This window comes from Oncorhynchus masou, chromosome 28 (genome assembly GCF_036934945.1).
Source record: "Oncorhynchus masou masou isolate Uvic2021 chromosome 28, UVic_Omas_1.1, whole genome shotgun sequence".
Taxonomy (NCBI): Eukaryota; Metazoa; Chordata; class Actinopteri; order Salmoniformes; family Salmonidae; genus Oncorhynchus; species Oncorhynchus masou.
The window spans coordinates 46,313,100-46,329,083 of record NC_088239.1 but is presented as its reverse complement, the minus strand read 5'-3'; the positions used below and the strand labels follow the sequence as shown (position 1 = coordinate 46,329,083).

General features: G+C 41.8%; 1 protein-coding gene across 1 annotated transcript; it reads right to left on the bottom strand.

Annotated features, from left to right (window-relative positions):
- Window positions 1-361: 361 nt before the first annotated feature.
- LOC135518594 (LIM/homeobox protein Lhx5) lies at window positions 362-15,734 on the bottom strand. Its single transcript, XM_064943754.1, has 5 exons — window positions 15,562-15,734; window positions 12,997-13,220; window positions 11,043-11,320; window positions 2,632-2,797; window positions 362-708 (listed from the first exon to the last, which is right to left on the bottom strand). Exons 1-5 carry the CDS (start codon window positions 15,732-15,734, stop codon window positions 362-364), a joined length of 1,188 nt encoding a protein of 395 aa, XP_064799826.1.
- Between the last annotated feature and the right edge of the window lie 250 nt (window positions 15,735-15,984).

Here is a 15,984-nt window from a genome sequence, read left to right as displayed (position 1 = left end):
CATCTTTTCAATCCCAGTTCATGGTTCCCAGAGGTGGGTGGGGGTGTATTTCTACTACAATCCAGGGCTGAATGGGGCGGCGAATAGTACCACAAAGTTCATATTTTTCCAGCAAAGCCGCCCCATCCTGGATCCTCAGTCCTTGTGAAGGATCAGAGTCGAGGGGGGGGGGGGGGGGACATTCCATCAATTCAGCAAGCCAATTCAAAGTCCCAATGAACAAATACATAAATGGCACTTTTCAATTCATAATAACTCATTCATAACGTCTTCAAATTCATCTCCTGAATTGACTGGGAAGTTCACACCCACCCCACCCCCCCAAACCCTGATCCCAGATCTAGACGTCCCCCCCTCTAGTCTACCAGACGGTGGTCTCTCCCATCTCCTGTCCGGGGTGGGACATGGGGGCGCTGTAGCTAGAGTTACTAGCCAGGGAGAAGGGTGGGCTGGGCCCCCCTCCATACACATCCCCAGGGACGGGCTGCAGGGAGCTGGGCAGGCCGGGCTCAGGGCTGGGGGTGTCTGCGTGGGAGATCATGTCCGTGAACCTCTGGTCATCAGAGGGGTGGTGGGCTGACACAGAGCCCTCCATGGCACCTCCATGGATATAGGGGGATTCTGCTGGAGACTGAGCCTGAGAGGAGGGAGGGCCGTGGGGGAAGAAGTCATAGTTTCCCCCTCCTCCGTAGTAGTCGCCCTGGTACTCTGTGTGTGTGGGGGGGGGGGGGATAGATACGATTATTCAGATAGAAAACAAATCATCTAATTCATTGTGCAGCACACAGACAAAACAATCTATATAGCTACATTCAAAAATGGAACTTCACACACTTTTTAAAAAAGGACCTGCATAAAGATTCAAGATCTTTTAAAAGAAAAAAAAGATGGTTTAGTTCCCTGTTAGAGCTGAAAAGTGAAAGAACAAAACACAGCTAAACTTCTAAAATTCACACGGGAACTCCTTTTTTTAGTCCTGACACTCATCCTTTTGTGAGTTAGTTTGAGGATTTTTCTTATTTTATTTTTCAAAGCGTCTCAACTTTTAAAAAGGAAATGAAAATCACACTTTCTACTCTGCTTTTCAGTTATACGCCATACACTTTAGCTTTAAGTGTGAGTGGGTTCGTGTTTCAGTACCACAGAGGGAAAGAGCAAAAATAACTAAGCAAACACAAATTTAATAATGTCTTGTTTAGTGTACAGTTTGATGTTAAACAACCATTCTTCCTAATCCAAACGAAATCAACAATCTGGAAAACCCACACGTTGTTTCAAGATCAGTTAAATGTAGTCAGACAGACAATCAGCATTTCATCAGGCTTTGTTCCTAACTTGACAAAGAAACATTTCCCCTCTACATAACTAAATCAGCAGCACGCCAACCTTATGTTACAAATTGTGCTAATGAGGGGAAGGAGAAATCCACTTTCAATGCAATGAAATCCACTTTTTTTTCCTTAAAAAAAACACACAAAAAAACAATAAACAAGCTAATTATTGAGTCGCACAAACAGAACCCTGCTAGCTACGACAGACCTTGAGAATCAACCTGCTCCTGGGGCGGCCGGGGGAAGGGACAGGGAGGGGCAGAGAGAGACACACACATGTACACGCATGCACACGCATAGACACACACACACGTGCAAGCAAGCACGCACTCGTGCACACACACACACACACACACACACACACACACACACACACACACACACACACACACACACACACACACACACACACACACACACACACACACACACACACGTGCAAGCAAGCACGCACTCGTGCGCACACACACACACACACACACACACACACACACACACACACACACACACACACACACACACACACACACACACACACACACACACACACAGCCTCCTCTCTAAGCAGCAGCAGTAGTAGAGGAACAGAAGGATGGAAGGAGTAGTCCTGCTAATACAGTAGAGCTCCCGGCTCCACCGAGGCACAAAAGGGTGTGAAAAGAGGCATGCTGAGAACGGAGGGAGCTAGAAGCAAGAGATTAAGGTTTTGTCCTCCTCTCCCCTCCTTCCCTCCCTGCCTGTTCTATCCTTCACGGCTCCCTTTTAATTACTGTGGATGAAGGCTGCTATGGTCCAGTATATGACTGATTCCTCAGCAAAATCTCTCTTCAGCTTTGTACTGCTGGGATCATCAACTGGCAAACTGGCTTTTGTTTTTAGAATTCTGTGGTTGTTCACTTTCAGCCCATTCCGGAATGATCTATGTCTTGATTTCAACATTTGACTTTTCTATATTTCAGAATCGTCTATGTTGCTCCAGTAGGCCACTTGAGGAGCAGTCAACACCCTTGTCTTCCTGCAGTTTAGACAGAGCTGGGCAGCACAGAGGCGAGCAATGGCATACCTGATGAAAACCATGTCACTAAAATCTTCCACAGAGATCACTTGTGAGCTTTAGCGACAGGTGAGCTTTAGCGACAGGTGAGCTTTAGCGACAGGTGAGCTTTAGCGACAGGTGAGCTTTAGCGACAGGTGAGCTTTAGCGACAGCATGATGACCGAGTCATCATGCTATCTGATGTAAGGCAATTGACGGCGAGTGTATTTTACCACTATATAATCAAACCGTGAGTGTATCTTACCTGTGTAGTATCCATAGGCCCCAGGCCCCAGTATGTCTGGGTCCTCCAGTCGTCCTCCCAGGGGCCTCATCCGCCGGGGCCCTCTGAAGAAGGCGTGCCGCCGGGCCCCCAAAGCACTCAACTGCTTCATCCTCCTCTCCTTAGATCGACGGTTCTGGAACCACACCTATAGAGAAAGAGATAGTGAGTTATCAGGCCACATCCCATCTATAATGACCTATGACACAGAGAAGCATCTAAGATTGTTATCAGATCAAAGTAAGTAAAACTATTTTAATAGGTTTAAGATTTCATTTTCCTTTTCACGGACAGAAAGAAAGAAAAAACAGTTGTTTATACTGCATTTTTACACAGGCACACAGTGTCGCAATCAAAGTCATATCTAATCTAGCTTCATTTCTAGTCCATTACTTGTCTACAATGGACAGTAACGATCGCCAGATGTATTCATTATCCATTTCACATTAAGTGTTACAACACAAAAAGCAAATGGGAAAACTACAAGGTAGTTGAAATGACAAGGCCCCACTCCTAATCATCAACTAAATCAAATCACCCTCAAATTAAATCCACCTTCATTTCAGACCTTAATAGTTTTTGTCCATTTTTACTTTGTCCATTTCACAGACTTGGGAGTGCTATTTAACTAGACTTGTTATGCTCATTTAGGAGTTTGAATTCTCTAGTGTAATGAGTACTGCTAGCTACAACAGATTAAATGCATTTTGGACAAGGGATCTGTGGGAAACTTTGAGAGAGTACAATGCAATGTAATATTAATCATTCACAACGTGTGTTCTTAGCGTTTCACAGGGTGTGTTCCAAACGCATGTCACAGGGACTGCACAACATCAATGATTTAAAAAAATTCAACTCAATTCTTCTTGTACTCCTCAAAATGTTTCTTTTGAACATAATGCACTGTAATTTAAGATTTAAAACTACAGAAATTTCTCTCTGCCCGGAGGCAAATTATGTAGAATAGCAGGAAATTGGCTTTAAAACTGCAAAATGTTCACTTTGATGACGAGAGGGAGGCCTTTAAAATGTTTTCCAGTGCACCGAACTTGATTAGTTCAGCCATGCACCGCAGAAGTCATAGCAAAACTGCGTTTCAGCTTTTTGTATCGCACTGTAAAGTAGGAGTTGTGTTCTGATATTCTGACGGGTCGGTCCCTGATGAATTTGCTAATCTCAAAAAAAATATATATATATTTTTTAAATTATTATTATTTTGCTGTCTTGAGACCGGTATAGAAAAGAGCCCTTCTTAGGCACATCGCCTGTAGAAATAACTTAATAGAATTAAAGGGCTCCGCTTAGATATAAGGAATATGGATAATGTGTGGTGGAGGCAGTGAGGGTAAACTAACAAACGTGGATGGACACGGTCTCTACCTCAAAGTTCAACCCAGACACATTGAAATAAGATATTCAGCCTCTCCACTTTGAGGACTATGGCTGTATGTGAGAGGCAGAGTGGAGGTTCACTTTCAACCAGGACTCAGGCGTTCGAGGGAGACACCATAGCCACCAACAAACACCCAGTGGTGTCCAAGAAACAGAAATTACACTGGAGCTGTTTTGTAACCAGTGATATGGACATCGGCATGTTTTGAAATGATCCAATAAAATCAATGAATCAGTCAGCAACACAAAGGAGCACGCACAGAGCAGCACATTCATTTCGATAGGTCACTATTTCCCATGTGCCCCGGCAGGCCTCAAACACAACAACACAGAGAGCAGAGACGTTAAACACAGTCGTCGCTCCTCCTCGGAGTCAAATAAACTGCCTTTGTACAGGAACAAAGGCGAAGAGGAGATATTTCAACATATGGAGGACTTACTTTGCATTCTAAAAACATAACACATTGCTCGTTGTCTCTGCGTCGGCGCTGAATAATAACACATGTTAACACCAGCTAGGCTACACCAGAGGCACAATTCCCACTGTGTCGGAGATTAACCAACAGGAAAAAAAAACACAGAGAAAAACACCTAAAACCACTTAGGCATTCCTCTCCATGCTTTTCCGAGCAAAGACGACACCTGCCTATTGAGAACAATAGTCTAACTGTAAGGTTCCATTTTTATGGAAATGCTTTCACTCCCCCCTCGAGAGAGCGTTGCTTAGGGGATGACTACACACACAAACACACGCGCGCACACCAGACCTGGGTTCAAATACTGTTTCAGGTATTTCAATACATTTCACAACAAGTATTTGGAATACCTTTATATGAAGAAGAAAAAAAGTAGTTGAATATTGAAATGTATTTTTTTTTTAAATACCATTTGTTAAGCATTAGCATGTAATCACCAGTACTACAAATACATATCCTTGCAAGTATTTGAAAGACCGTATTTTCAAGACAATATGTATATATTGTTTGGGCGTTTTTTGAAAAAAGTGTTGAATGTACTTACTAGTTTGATTTGAATTAACAAACATATCATTTCACTTTTTAATCCAAATACCCAGCCTAAGCTTTACACCGGTGTATCATGAAGGATGACAAGATGCCATGTTACATTCAATAATAAAACATCAGGGTTTCAAAATGCTCGTCAGACATGGAGCAGCGATCTGGTCTGAAGATATGCCCTACAATGCTGAAAAGCTGCTCCACATCTGCGGAGGATGCTGGGACATGTATATAGGTACTCAGCAGCAACTATGTGCAGTGTTGGATGTGTGTGTGACTGTGTTTCTTGCAGAATGTCAGAGGATGGTGGAAGATATGAGGTGATGAGGTACTCCTCAAGGTTATTTATAGTAAACTAAAACGGAAACTAAAACAAACATTTTAAAAACTTCAACTACACTGAAACTATTATCTTTGATTGCAAAACTAACTAAAATAAAAACCGTCAAATTACGGTAAGTTTTAGTTTTTTCTAATTCGAAACTTCGGGTTTTCAAGCTTTTTTTCTAATGGGTTTTTCATGCTTCTGAAGCTGGTGGGTTAATGCTGCCAGGAGATGCCGGTTTCAAATAGGACTCGCTTGTGCATCACTATCACTAGCTATCAATAGCTAACAGGGAAGAAATAAGAGGGCCGGTGTGTGAGTGAACATTGGCGACAGCAAAAGGTGAAGCCCTGTATGGGATTGTCTTGAGTACATTGCTGGAAAGGACAAAAGTAAGTGTATTGTTTGTCAGCAGTGTGTGTGGAAGGGAGATACACTGAACAAAAATATAAATGCAACATGTAGCTGTTCCTATGTTTCATGAGCTGAAATAAATAAAAGATCACGGAAATTTTCCATACACACAAAAAGCTTATTTCTCTCAAATGCTGTGCACAAATTTGTTTACATCCCTGTTAGCAAGCATTTCTCCTTTGCCAAGATAATCCATCCACCTGACAGGTGTGGCATATTAAGAATCTGATTAAACAGGATGATCATTACACAGGTGCACCTTGTGCTGGGGACAATAAAAGGCCCCTCTAAAATGTACAGTTACAGAGATACCATGGTGAGATCCATTCATCAACCGCCATCACCTCACGTTTCAGCATGATAATGGCCGGTCCCATGTCGCAAGGATCTATACACAATTCCTGGAAGCTGAAATTGTCCCAGTTCTTCCATGGCCTGCATACTCACCAGACATGTCACCCATGGAGCATGTTTGGGATGCTCTGGATCGACGTGTACGACACTGTGCTCCAGTTCCCTCCAATGTCCAACAACTTTGCACAGCCATTGAAGAGGAGTGGGACAACATTTCACAGGACACAACCAATTTGGTCACACCAGATACTGACTGGTTTTCTGATCCACACCCCTACTTCTTTTTAAGCTATCGGTGACCAATATTTGTATTCCCAGTCATGTGAAGTCCATAGATTAGGCCCCAATGAACATATTTAAATTGACTGATTGCCTTATATGAACTGTAGCTCAGTGAAATCATTGAAATTGTTGCATGTTGCATTTATATTGTTGTGCGGTGTAAAAAGGAAAACCCAACCTCAAAGTTGAACTGAACATCTCCCACAGAGAATCATACAAACCATTTCAGGATGAAGACAACGCGAGACAGCCACCAGCTCTTAGTAGCTGCACGCAAATTGCAACGTTAGGACAATCAACTTTAGCAGTTGGAATGAAAAGAGCAGAAACATGGCAACCTAATTTAAACGAGTAAAAAAAAAAGAAGAGGAAAGAAGCACTGGTTAGATTATTGATCCCGTCGGGCGTGTCCATGAGACTGTACGATGAGCCAGCCTTCAGAAAGTTCAACCAAACACTTGATCCCAAATTTAGAACTCCTGGCGCTGCTAGAGTAAATGTCTTGATTGCTTTGCAAATGGACACAGCAACCCAGAAAGTGAAGGAGATTCTGAAAGAGGCATAGAAAATAACTCTGTGTGTAGACGGACCGATAAAGAAAGGATCGACTGCTTTGCTTTTGTACATATCAACCTGTTTCTATCACCCCTCCTTCCAGAAGGCACGGCAAGCTTTGCTCAAGCTCAGTCGGATTTAGCATCCACACACCAGGGAGGTGTGACAGGACATTGGGAGCATGGGATATACCAGAGGAGAAGATCCTACTCGTCGTAACTGTCAATGGGGCGAACATAGTCAAGACTATCAAGTTATTACAGAACGGGCAAGGGAATACCCTTGACCAACAACAACCAGAGATGGCCATAGCTTTGAACGGTGCGGCAGAAATGTCTGAATCTGAGTCAGACAACCAATAATAATATTTTTTAATCCAAGTCACATTAAGATTGATTTGTAACGTAAAACATAAGCAAATTTATGACCTGACCCCTCACCGTATTTATTACTGCCCCCCAGTGGCAAGAAGTAACATCCCAAAATAACGCAAGCTTTAGACCTCAAGACATAAATGGCTCCTAACCTCCCACACATAGGCTAGTCTCTGTCTCTAACACAAAAAGTAAAACTGAAGCGAAATAAAAATAATTTGATATAATTCAAATGAAATAAAACCGAGTGAATCATGTCTGAAAACTAACTGAAGCTCAACTGGATGTCCATCGCATTAGAACGGACATACTCGTGCATGGATAGCTTGGTGACAGGCAGAACTGATGTAATAATTTGATTCTGAGAGCAAATATTGACTTGCGGTTGTCAGTGGCGTAGAGACGTTTCACAGGGACCCCCCGCAGTTTTATAACTGATCTCATGCTTTTAATTATTATTATTTTTTAACATATTTTGCCTTGAGGCTTAAAGAATATTTATCTTATTAATATTAGCAAAATATGAAATGTGTATTTTTATAGACAGAAGTGTCAGCTATCACTACATTTAAATTAACAACAATATCCAGAATTGGCAGAATTTCAAACACTTTTTTGGAATACGGTATACTTCGCTCCGAACAAGGGCATTTCCAGGTATAGAGCCGACATGTAAATTAATAATATTGAAGGTATTTAGAAAATGTAAAAAATTAAAAAATAAAAATTGTGGGGGGGTGATGAAACTGTCCACCATCTCGGAAAATATTCAGACTCCTTGACTTTTTCCACGTTTTGTTACGTTACAGCCTTATTTTAAAATGGATTAAATACAAACATTTCCTCAGATATCTACACACTATTCCCCATAATGACAAAGCGAAAATGTATATGGTCCCACAGTTGGCAATGCATGTCAGAGCATACCAAGCCATAAGATCGAAGGAATTGTCCAAAGAGCCCAGAGACGGGATTGTGTCGAGGCACAGATCTGGGGAAGGGTACCAAAACATTTCTGCAGCATTGAAGGTCCCCAATAACACAGTAGCCTCCATCATTCTTAAATGGAAAAAGTTTGGAATCACCAAGACTCTTCCTAGAGCTGAGTAATCGGGGGAGAAGGGCCTTGGTCAGGGAGGAGTTCCTCTGTGGAAGAGTTCCTCTGTGGAGACGGGAGAACCTTCCAGAAGGACAACCAGCTCTACAGCACTCCACCAATCAGGCCTTTATGGTAGAGTGACTCAGTAAAAGGCACATGACAGCCCACTTGGAGTTTGCCAGTAGGTACCTAAAGACTCTCAGACCATGAGAAACAAGATTCTCTGGTCTGAGGAAACCAAGATTGAACTCTTTGGCCTGAGGAGGAAACCTGGTACCATCCCTACGGTGAAGCATAGTGGTGGCAGCATCATGCCGTGGGGATTTTTTTCAGAGGCAGGGACTGGGAGACTAGTCAGGATTGAGGCAAAGATGAACGAAGCAAAGATATCCTTGATGAAAACCTGCTCCAGAGCTCTCAGGACCTCAGACTGGGGCGAAGGTTCACCTTCCAACAGGACAGTGACCCTAAGCACACAGCCAAGACAACATAGGAATGGCTTCGGGGACAAGTCTCTGAATGTGCTTGAGTGACCCAGCCAAAGCTCTGAAAATAGCTGTGCAGCTACGCTCCCCATCCAAACTGACAGTGCTTGAGAGGATCTGCAGAGAGGAATGAGAGAAACTCCCCAAATACAGGTGTGCCAAGCTTGTAGCGTCATACCCAAGAAGACTCAAGGCTGTAATTGCTGCCAAAGGTGCTTCAACAAAGTACTCACTAAATGGTCTGAATACTTATGTAAATGTAAATGTAAATATTTCAGTTTTTTTATTTTTTATACATCTGCAAAAAAATCCAAACCTGTTTTTGCTTTGTCATTATGGGTTATTGTGTGTAGATTGATAAGGGGGGAGAAAACAATTTAATACATTTTAGAATAAGGTTGTAAACGTAACAAAATGTGGAAATAGTCAAGGGGTCGGAATACTTTCCGAATGCACTGTACAGTATACCACAGTGCATTATGTTGTTGCTAATCAGAGACAAATGGGATCGATTCAGTGTTGTGGAGACATGAAACTGAGAAGATGCTACAAGGCCTGGTCTGAGAGGAGAGATTGTCTGGCAGTAAATGAGTGAGGACAGAGGAGTGAGGGGGGTGTACGGTATACAGCATGTAAATCAGTGAAATCAGTGGTAATTACTGTAAGCACACAAAAAGCCACATCTCAGCTGGCAGTGACGGTGCTAATCACCCTAACACAGTCTAAACCCAGACACCGAGAGTGTGTGTTTGTGTGTGTGCATGTGTGTGGTTATGACATAAAGGCTAGAGATCTGAATGTGGTTGGCAGCAGTGAGGATATATTCCACATCAAGATGGTAAACAGTAATGTTATTACACTCTCATTAGCAATGACTATGATCTCACATGTTGTCACAGGCCCATCAGATCTCCCTAACAGGGTTTGAGGTCAATTCAGTTTTAATCTGTCAATTCAGGAAGTGAAAAATCCTCATACTTCCTTGACTGACCAGAACTGCTCATTTAAACCTCTAAATTGTCTTGGTTGGCATGTGCGCCTGTTAACATACCCGTTTACAGTATTTTTGTGCAGTGCTGTGGGCTTTTTTTTGTAATGACGCTATTGATCAATTATTGGCTGTTAAAAGCATTAACAGTGCATTATATTTCTAAAATGTGAAGGCCTATAGCTACAGATACGCTACATATTTAAACATGCACATACTGTGCAGGCAAGCCGGGTACTATACTTGCTTCAATAATAAATGAGAAATCAACAGCAAATACAATATGTCATATTAAGAAACGACTGTCTTCCATCTTTAATTCAAATTGATTCAAATCATAATGTATCTTTTGCTTTAATTTAAAAAAAACAACTATCAAACAGGAGTCTAAATTGGCTACAATAGACGGTAAATAGACTGGCCAAATTGCCAATTTAATGTCTGATTATTCAAAATCTTAAATTGATAAGAGATAACTCAATCTTAAGAAATAGTAACCTTAATTATATTAATTGATCAGTTGATAGTGCAGCAAAATATTACAAAAAATATCACAAACAAATACGTAATGTACTTTCTACACTAATTTCCATTTTCCGGGGAGGGAGGTCCATTAACTCTCGAGCTGATTTGATAGATTTATGCATTTCACTTGAACGTGTCTTGTTATTTTTCGCATATTTATTTTTACCAAAGACGTTTTCCCTCCAAAGGTGGGTCTACTTCATTCAAATAATAACCTACATTGTGTTGCGACATTCTTTTCACTCTCACTTTGTCAAGTACGTCTTTAATTAAATCTCGATCTATTCTAACTAATTCATCACGAATGGTGAAGACAGCAGGCAGGCCCATGTTGCCTACACCATGTAGCCTACCAAAACTCAACAGTACTCATTAAACAAGCAAAGAGAAAAACCACAGAACGTTATTTCTCAATTTGACCTGAAAACTCAACATTATCAACCCAGCTTCTATTCTATTCTATTCTATTATATTTGATAAAGTTCTGTTCTATTTATAATAGGAATTCTAAATTGTCCAAATAAAAACCAGGCTCTGCATCAACCAGCAATGAATATGCTCAAGTTAGCCTGCTCTCCTACCTGTATAACCCGCATGTTGAGTCCCGTCTCCTGGGCCAACTGTTCCCGAATGTGTCGTGTGGGTTTCGGCGTGGCCACGAAGGCAGCCTTCAGCGTCTCCAGCTGCTTGGCTTTGATGGTGGTCCGCGGGCCTCGCCGCTTCGTGCCCGAATTCTGCTCCTCATTCTCGTTATTGTTCATGTCCTTATCCGAGGACATGGAATTGTCCGTCTCTTTTGTATCGTCCTGTATCGGGTCCTGGAGGTCCGGCGATAAACTTCTGTCTGTGCATGATGACACTGGGGGACGGGAGAGAATGGAAAGGTTTCAATCGAAGGTGTCATGGGGCTTACTACTAGATTATTGCTGTAGCCTGTCTAAATAAACTAGAATATGTGGAACAATGACGCCTCACAAAATACAAATATGGAAGCTGTTTCACTTCCTTAAATATATATATATATATATATATAAAAAATAGCCTACACTTTGCCAATGTAACCAATATGAAACAGACCAAATACATGGATTTACCAGTTTAAATCTTCACAAATAAAACAGGTGTAACCAACTCGACACTGCCCGCATGTGACCTGAGCGATCGAGATAATGAAAGAGAAATTATGCATGTAATGTGAAACAAAAAAAAGGGAGCTCGGCTGATCCCCAAGGACCCGCTGCGTCGCACGATAACAGCACGTCATTGTCCGAGGGGAGGGCTGTTTGAGCCATTCATCTGACAGGAATTTATAGCGTTGATAAGACTGGGCTCTGGTCAGATGCATTCAGCGAGGCGGAGATGCTTTGTTGGGGAACATCATCAAACGCTAGGCTACACATGCCCTATACACGGCCCATTGCGGCCGCGAGAATGTCAGTATGTTCACATTTGCAGCTACAGACACCCAACGAGGGGTCAAATTCAATGTCACGTCTTTCCAGGATACAAATGTTATTCCTCACCTTGCTGATCTAAAGACAAAATCGAACGGCAGTGATGAGAGCCCGAGAACCCCATAAACACAAGCTTTTCTGAAAGTTGTTGACGTACACATTTTTAGTTCCAAACACCCCAAAGTGTAGGCCTAATATCTTAACAATATCAAGGCCATGTTGAATAACGACATTTTAGAGATATTTATTTATTAGGCGAGGAAGTTAATTATCCATGGGCTACAAATGTTGGACCATGTAGGCCTACGACACTGCAGCTAAAATGGGAAAGTAAACTAGAATATAGAATAGAATCACCAAATGCATCTACATCTATAAAACTAGGCTACTTCAGATTGGACGCAGACGATACTCCAACGAATGCAGAGCCAGAGCTAACACGAAGACAAGCACCATGTCCATGGTTTTGAATTACCTGACGGAGGCCTATTGCAGGACGTGATATAGGCCTAGGTTATGGTTTATGGTTAAAACCAAATTAAAAGACATAGTAACAGAATAGGTTTTCGAATTCATGCATTTTAGTTCGCAAAATCATATGTGAATATGTGGTATAGGCCTATCCTATTTTATAAATACAACAAATACAACCCAGCTGTAGTTTAAGGCGTTTCTCATCATGCACAAATAGCCTTAATTCTCCACCATTCCCCAGTGTATGGGATGGGACCCCACGTTGAAACGATCAGTAAATAAATACAGGCAAATTAATCAGTTAACGTAGGTGGCCAAAACAGTCTTCCAAAAAAACAACCCGCATTAAATGATGCTCGTTGCTTTCAAATAAAAATGCAGACTATAATATACCACTTACATATGTATATATATATTATTATTATTATTTTTTTTTGGGGGGGGGGGTAGGCATAGGCTACTAAGAAAGAAAGGTCTCTTATTTTCAGGCAACCGTGTAGAATTTTTTTCCAAGAACAAGACGAACATTAGTAGACCGTCTAGAATGTCTACAGTAGAATGTCTACTGTGGACGCACTTTTGAAACCCTTAGCTATAATTAGGCTACCTGAATTCAAATTGACTTCCTTGACAGCCCCTGAGCTTAGGTAGTCTTCTTTGCACACAAACTTATTTTCGTCGATGACATAGAGCTCCTCGCCCGTGGACAGCTGCTTGTTGCACACCATGCACGTGAAGCAGTTGAGGTGGAACACCTTGCTGCGCGCCTTGCGCACCAGATCGCTGGGAGAGATGCCTTGGAGGCAGCCAGCGCACTTCGTCCCAAACCTCCTGAAAATAAAGGGAGAGAGGAGAGAGGGGTTGATGTGAAATCTCCACGACACAGAAATACATACAAAAAAATGCATTTGAGATGGACATTTAACTGTTCTAACTTTTAATTAAAAAAAAAAATCAAATGTGTAGGCCTATTATGCATGTAGACCTATAGCGAATTTTGCAACTGTGGGCAATGTAGAAGGTTTGGCGCGTAGCCTGATTTGAAGTGTTTGTTCCAAGAAATTTACGAAATTGCAATGTCAAAACACTTACAACAATGATTAAAGGTATTCTATAGTAGTTATAATTTATTGTTTTTATGTTATTCATTTGTTTCATTGTGTTACATATTTGCCATGATTGAAGAAGGGGTAGGCTATTTCGAAATAATTTTCGTTAAAATCTAACAGACTACTCTTGATACATAATATAGCCTAAAATGTAGCACCTGCGCTAGAGTGAGAAATACCTTAATTCTTGTTTTTAACAATAAACCCACGCAGAACGTATTAGTGACAGTCGTCACATTGTGACTACAGAGATATCCGAGGATTAAACGGACTAGGAACATTTTAGCGTGAAATCTCCCGTTAATCCACATTCACCCTCTTCACGTGCAAAAAAAAAAAAGAAGCATGGTGAATATACTCGTATTATATGGATAGACAGGCGAGTATATAACAGCCTAACTCAACGTCTCATCGTTTCCGGGGATAAGTCGACAAGGTAAATCCGTTGAAAATGAAGTGTTTCACTGGAAGAAAAGGTGTGCCACATACAGTGATGTGTGAATGGGAAGCCTTAGTATGTGTTTCTCCCACCATGCATTGTACTTTAGTGTTTCCCTCTCCGATATGAAATAAATAGGCCTTATCCAACTCATCACGAGCCAGAAACCTCATCACGCGCCTCTCATGGTGATTTGGTAATCTCTCTCATCAACATGGCGTCGCCTCAGGACGAAAAAAAATAATACAGGAATTGAAAATATTTCAATTATAATACGATTATTGGAGGTAGTGTGTGTTTGAGGGGTGTGTGGGGGGGGGGGGGGGGGGGGCGAGCGGTCGAGGCAAGCCCCCTTTATTTTTTATCAGAATCCCTCTCTCTCTTTCTTTTTCTCTGTCTCTCTCTCCAGCCATTTGCTATAGTATCGCTCCACTGTACCCTTTCACATGCACGGTTCCGCGAGGACACAGCACTACTTACACAACAAATGGCTACATTAGGGTGATTACTGTTTCGCCTGGATAATTGTTCGGCCATTGAAATCCACGGATGGAAGCCGGCTAATATGATGGTCAAGGCCGTTTGAGGCCAACATTGCCTTCACAAAGGCTTAACTACTGGGCCTCACATGTCATTAAACAATTTGTACAGGAGGGGGAAAAAAGCTGACACATAACTAATTGGTATGATGCTATGAGAGTGCGCGTACACAAACAAGGGCCTACACTTATCACTGAATTACCACTTTGAAGAACTGAGCGGCTGGCGTAGGCCTAATGGTTAAGTTTTAAAATCTATTGGACCAAACAATAGTGGAAATAGAGAGTACAGATGAGAGGAAAATGTATATTATAAATAGATTTCAATTGCCTCCATGTGCATGAATGGATTAATAAGAGAAGTGAATATTCCAGCCGACATAATATTCAACCCCACCAATAATATTGATTTATAAATAAAAAGTGATATTATTTGTCATAATAAATATTAGGAATTAAGGTTATGATTCATATTGTCAGAAAACACACCCAGTGTCTCTAAAAAACACCCTCTTCATGTAAAACTCAAGCGGGCAAAGAGTGATAACGTGGACATCTCAGGCTATGATGAAATACTTCTGTCAAAATGCTAAATATATGTGTGATATTCAGAGCTCTAGAATGAACTTATAACTCTGAAATTATATACATTTATATAGGCCTAATAATGATAGGATTGTTGTTGCGAAACCAATGCGGTTACAATATTATTTCTGCAAGGCTTGAAATGTTATAATTTGAAGTGACATTCTAAAACAATTCAAATAACTGATAGGCTATCTCGCCTATAGGTGAATTATAGGCCATCATGTGAAGTAGGCCTTGGTGAACCATATCAATTTCCACAAAACAATGTGTATGCGTACAGAATAATATCATTATGGTTAATTAAATATGTGAGTGATGCTATAACGAGAACTATTTTGATCATTGTGTGACATTCAATCAATTTCAGCATTTTTAGACACTAAAAAAAACAGACGAACAAATCTTCAGAGCAGCGGGGTTATAATTCTTCCTGGTGAGTTCACTGAGTTTTTTGGCATACCTGCTTTTTCGCATGAATCCCCAATTTGAATGCTTACCTGAAAAAGTCAATTTTACAATAAAGCTTCCCATCACGCGAGAAGCACTTCTCCGTCAGGTTACAGTGGCACTCGCAGCATTGGACGCACTTGGCGTGCCAGGCTCGGTCCAACACGTTGAGCAGGAACCGGTCCAGGATGGGCCTGTCGCACCCCGCGCAGTGGACCATCATCCCGCCCGTCTGGAGGATAACGAGGGCCGACCTTCCCACGCGGACTCCGGTGCTGGGTCTGGGGCCACGCGGCTCTCCGCGCAGCAACGTCTTGGCTCCGGGGTTGTGGACAAAGCAGGCGCGAATGATCTGTCAGGTGGGTGGATGGGTGGGGAGAAGCCCCTCTCCACTACCGTTTAAAGGCAGTCTATAGGCGAACACTCGCCGAAGTTCCTCTACTGTACTCCTGGTTCTGGACGCTCCTGTCCTG

Bases quoted from the DNA above. Each gene is read 5' to 3' on its own strand.
- LOC135518594 (XM_064943754.1), bottom strand. From the start codon at position 15,734: ATGATGGTCCACTGCGCGGGGTGCGACAGGCCCATCCTGGACCGGTTC. The intron at 13,221-15,561 runs GTAAGCATTCAA...CTTTATTTTCAG, and splicing joins TGTAAAATTGACTTTTTCAG to GAGGTTTGGGACGAAGTGCG. The intron at 11,321-12,996 runs GTAGCCTAATTA...CCCGTCCCCCAG, and splicing joins GGAAGTCAATTTGAATTCAG to TGTCATCATGCACAGACAGA.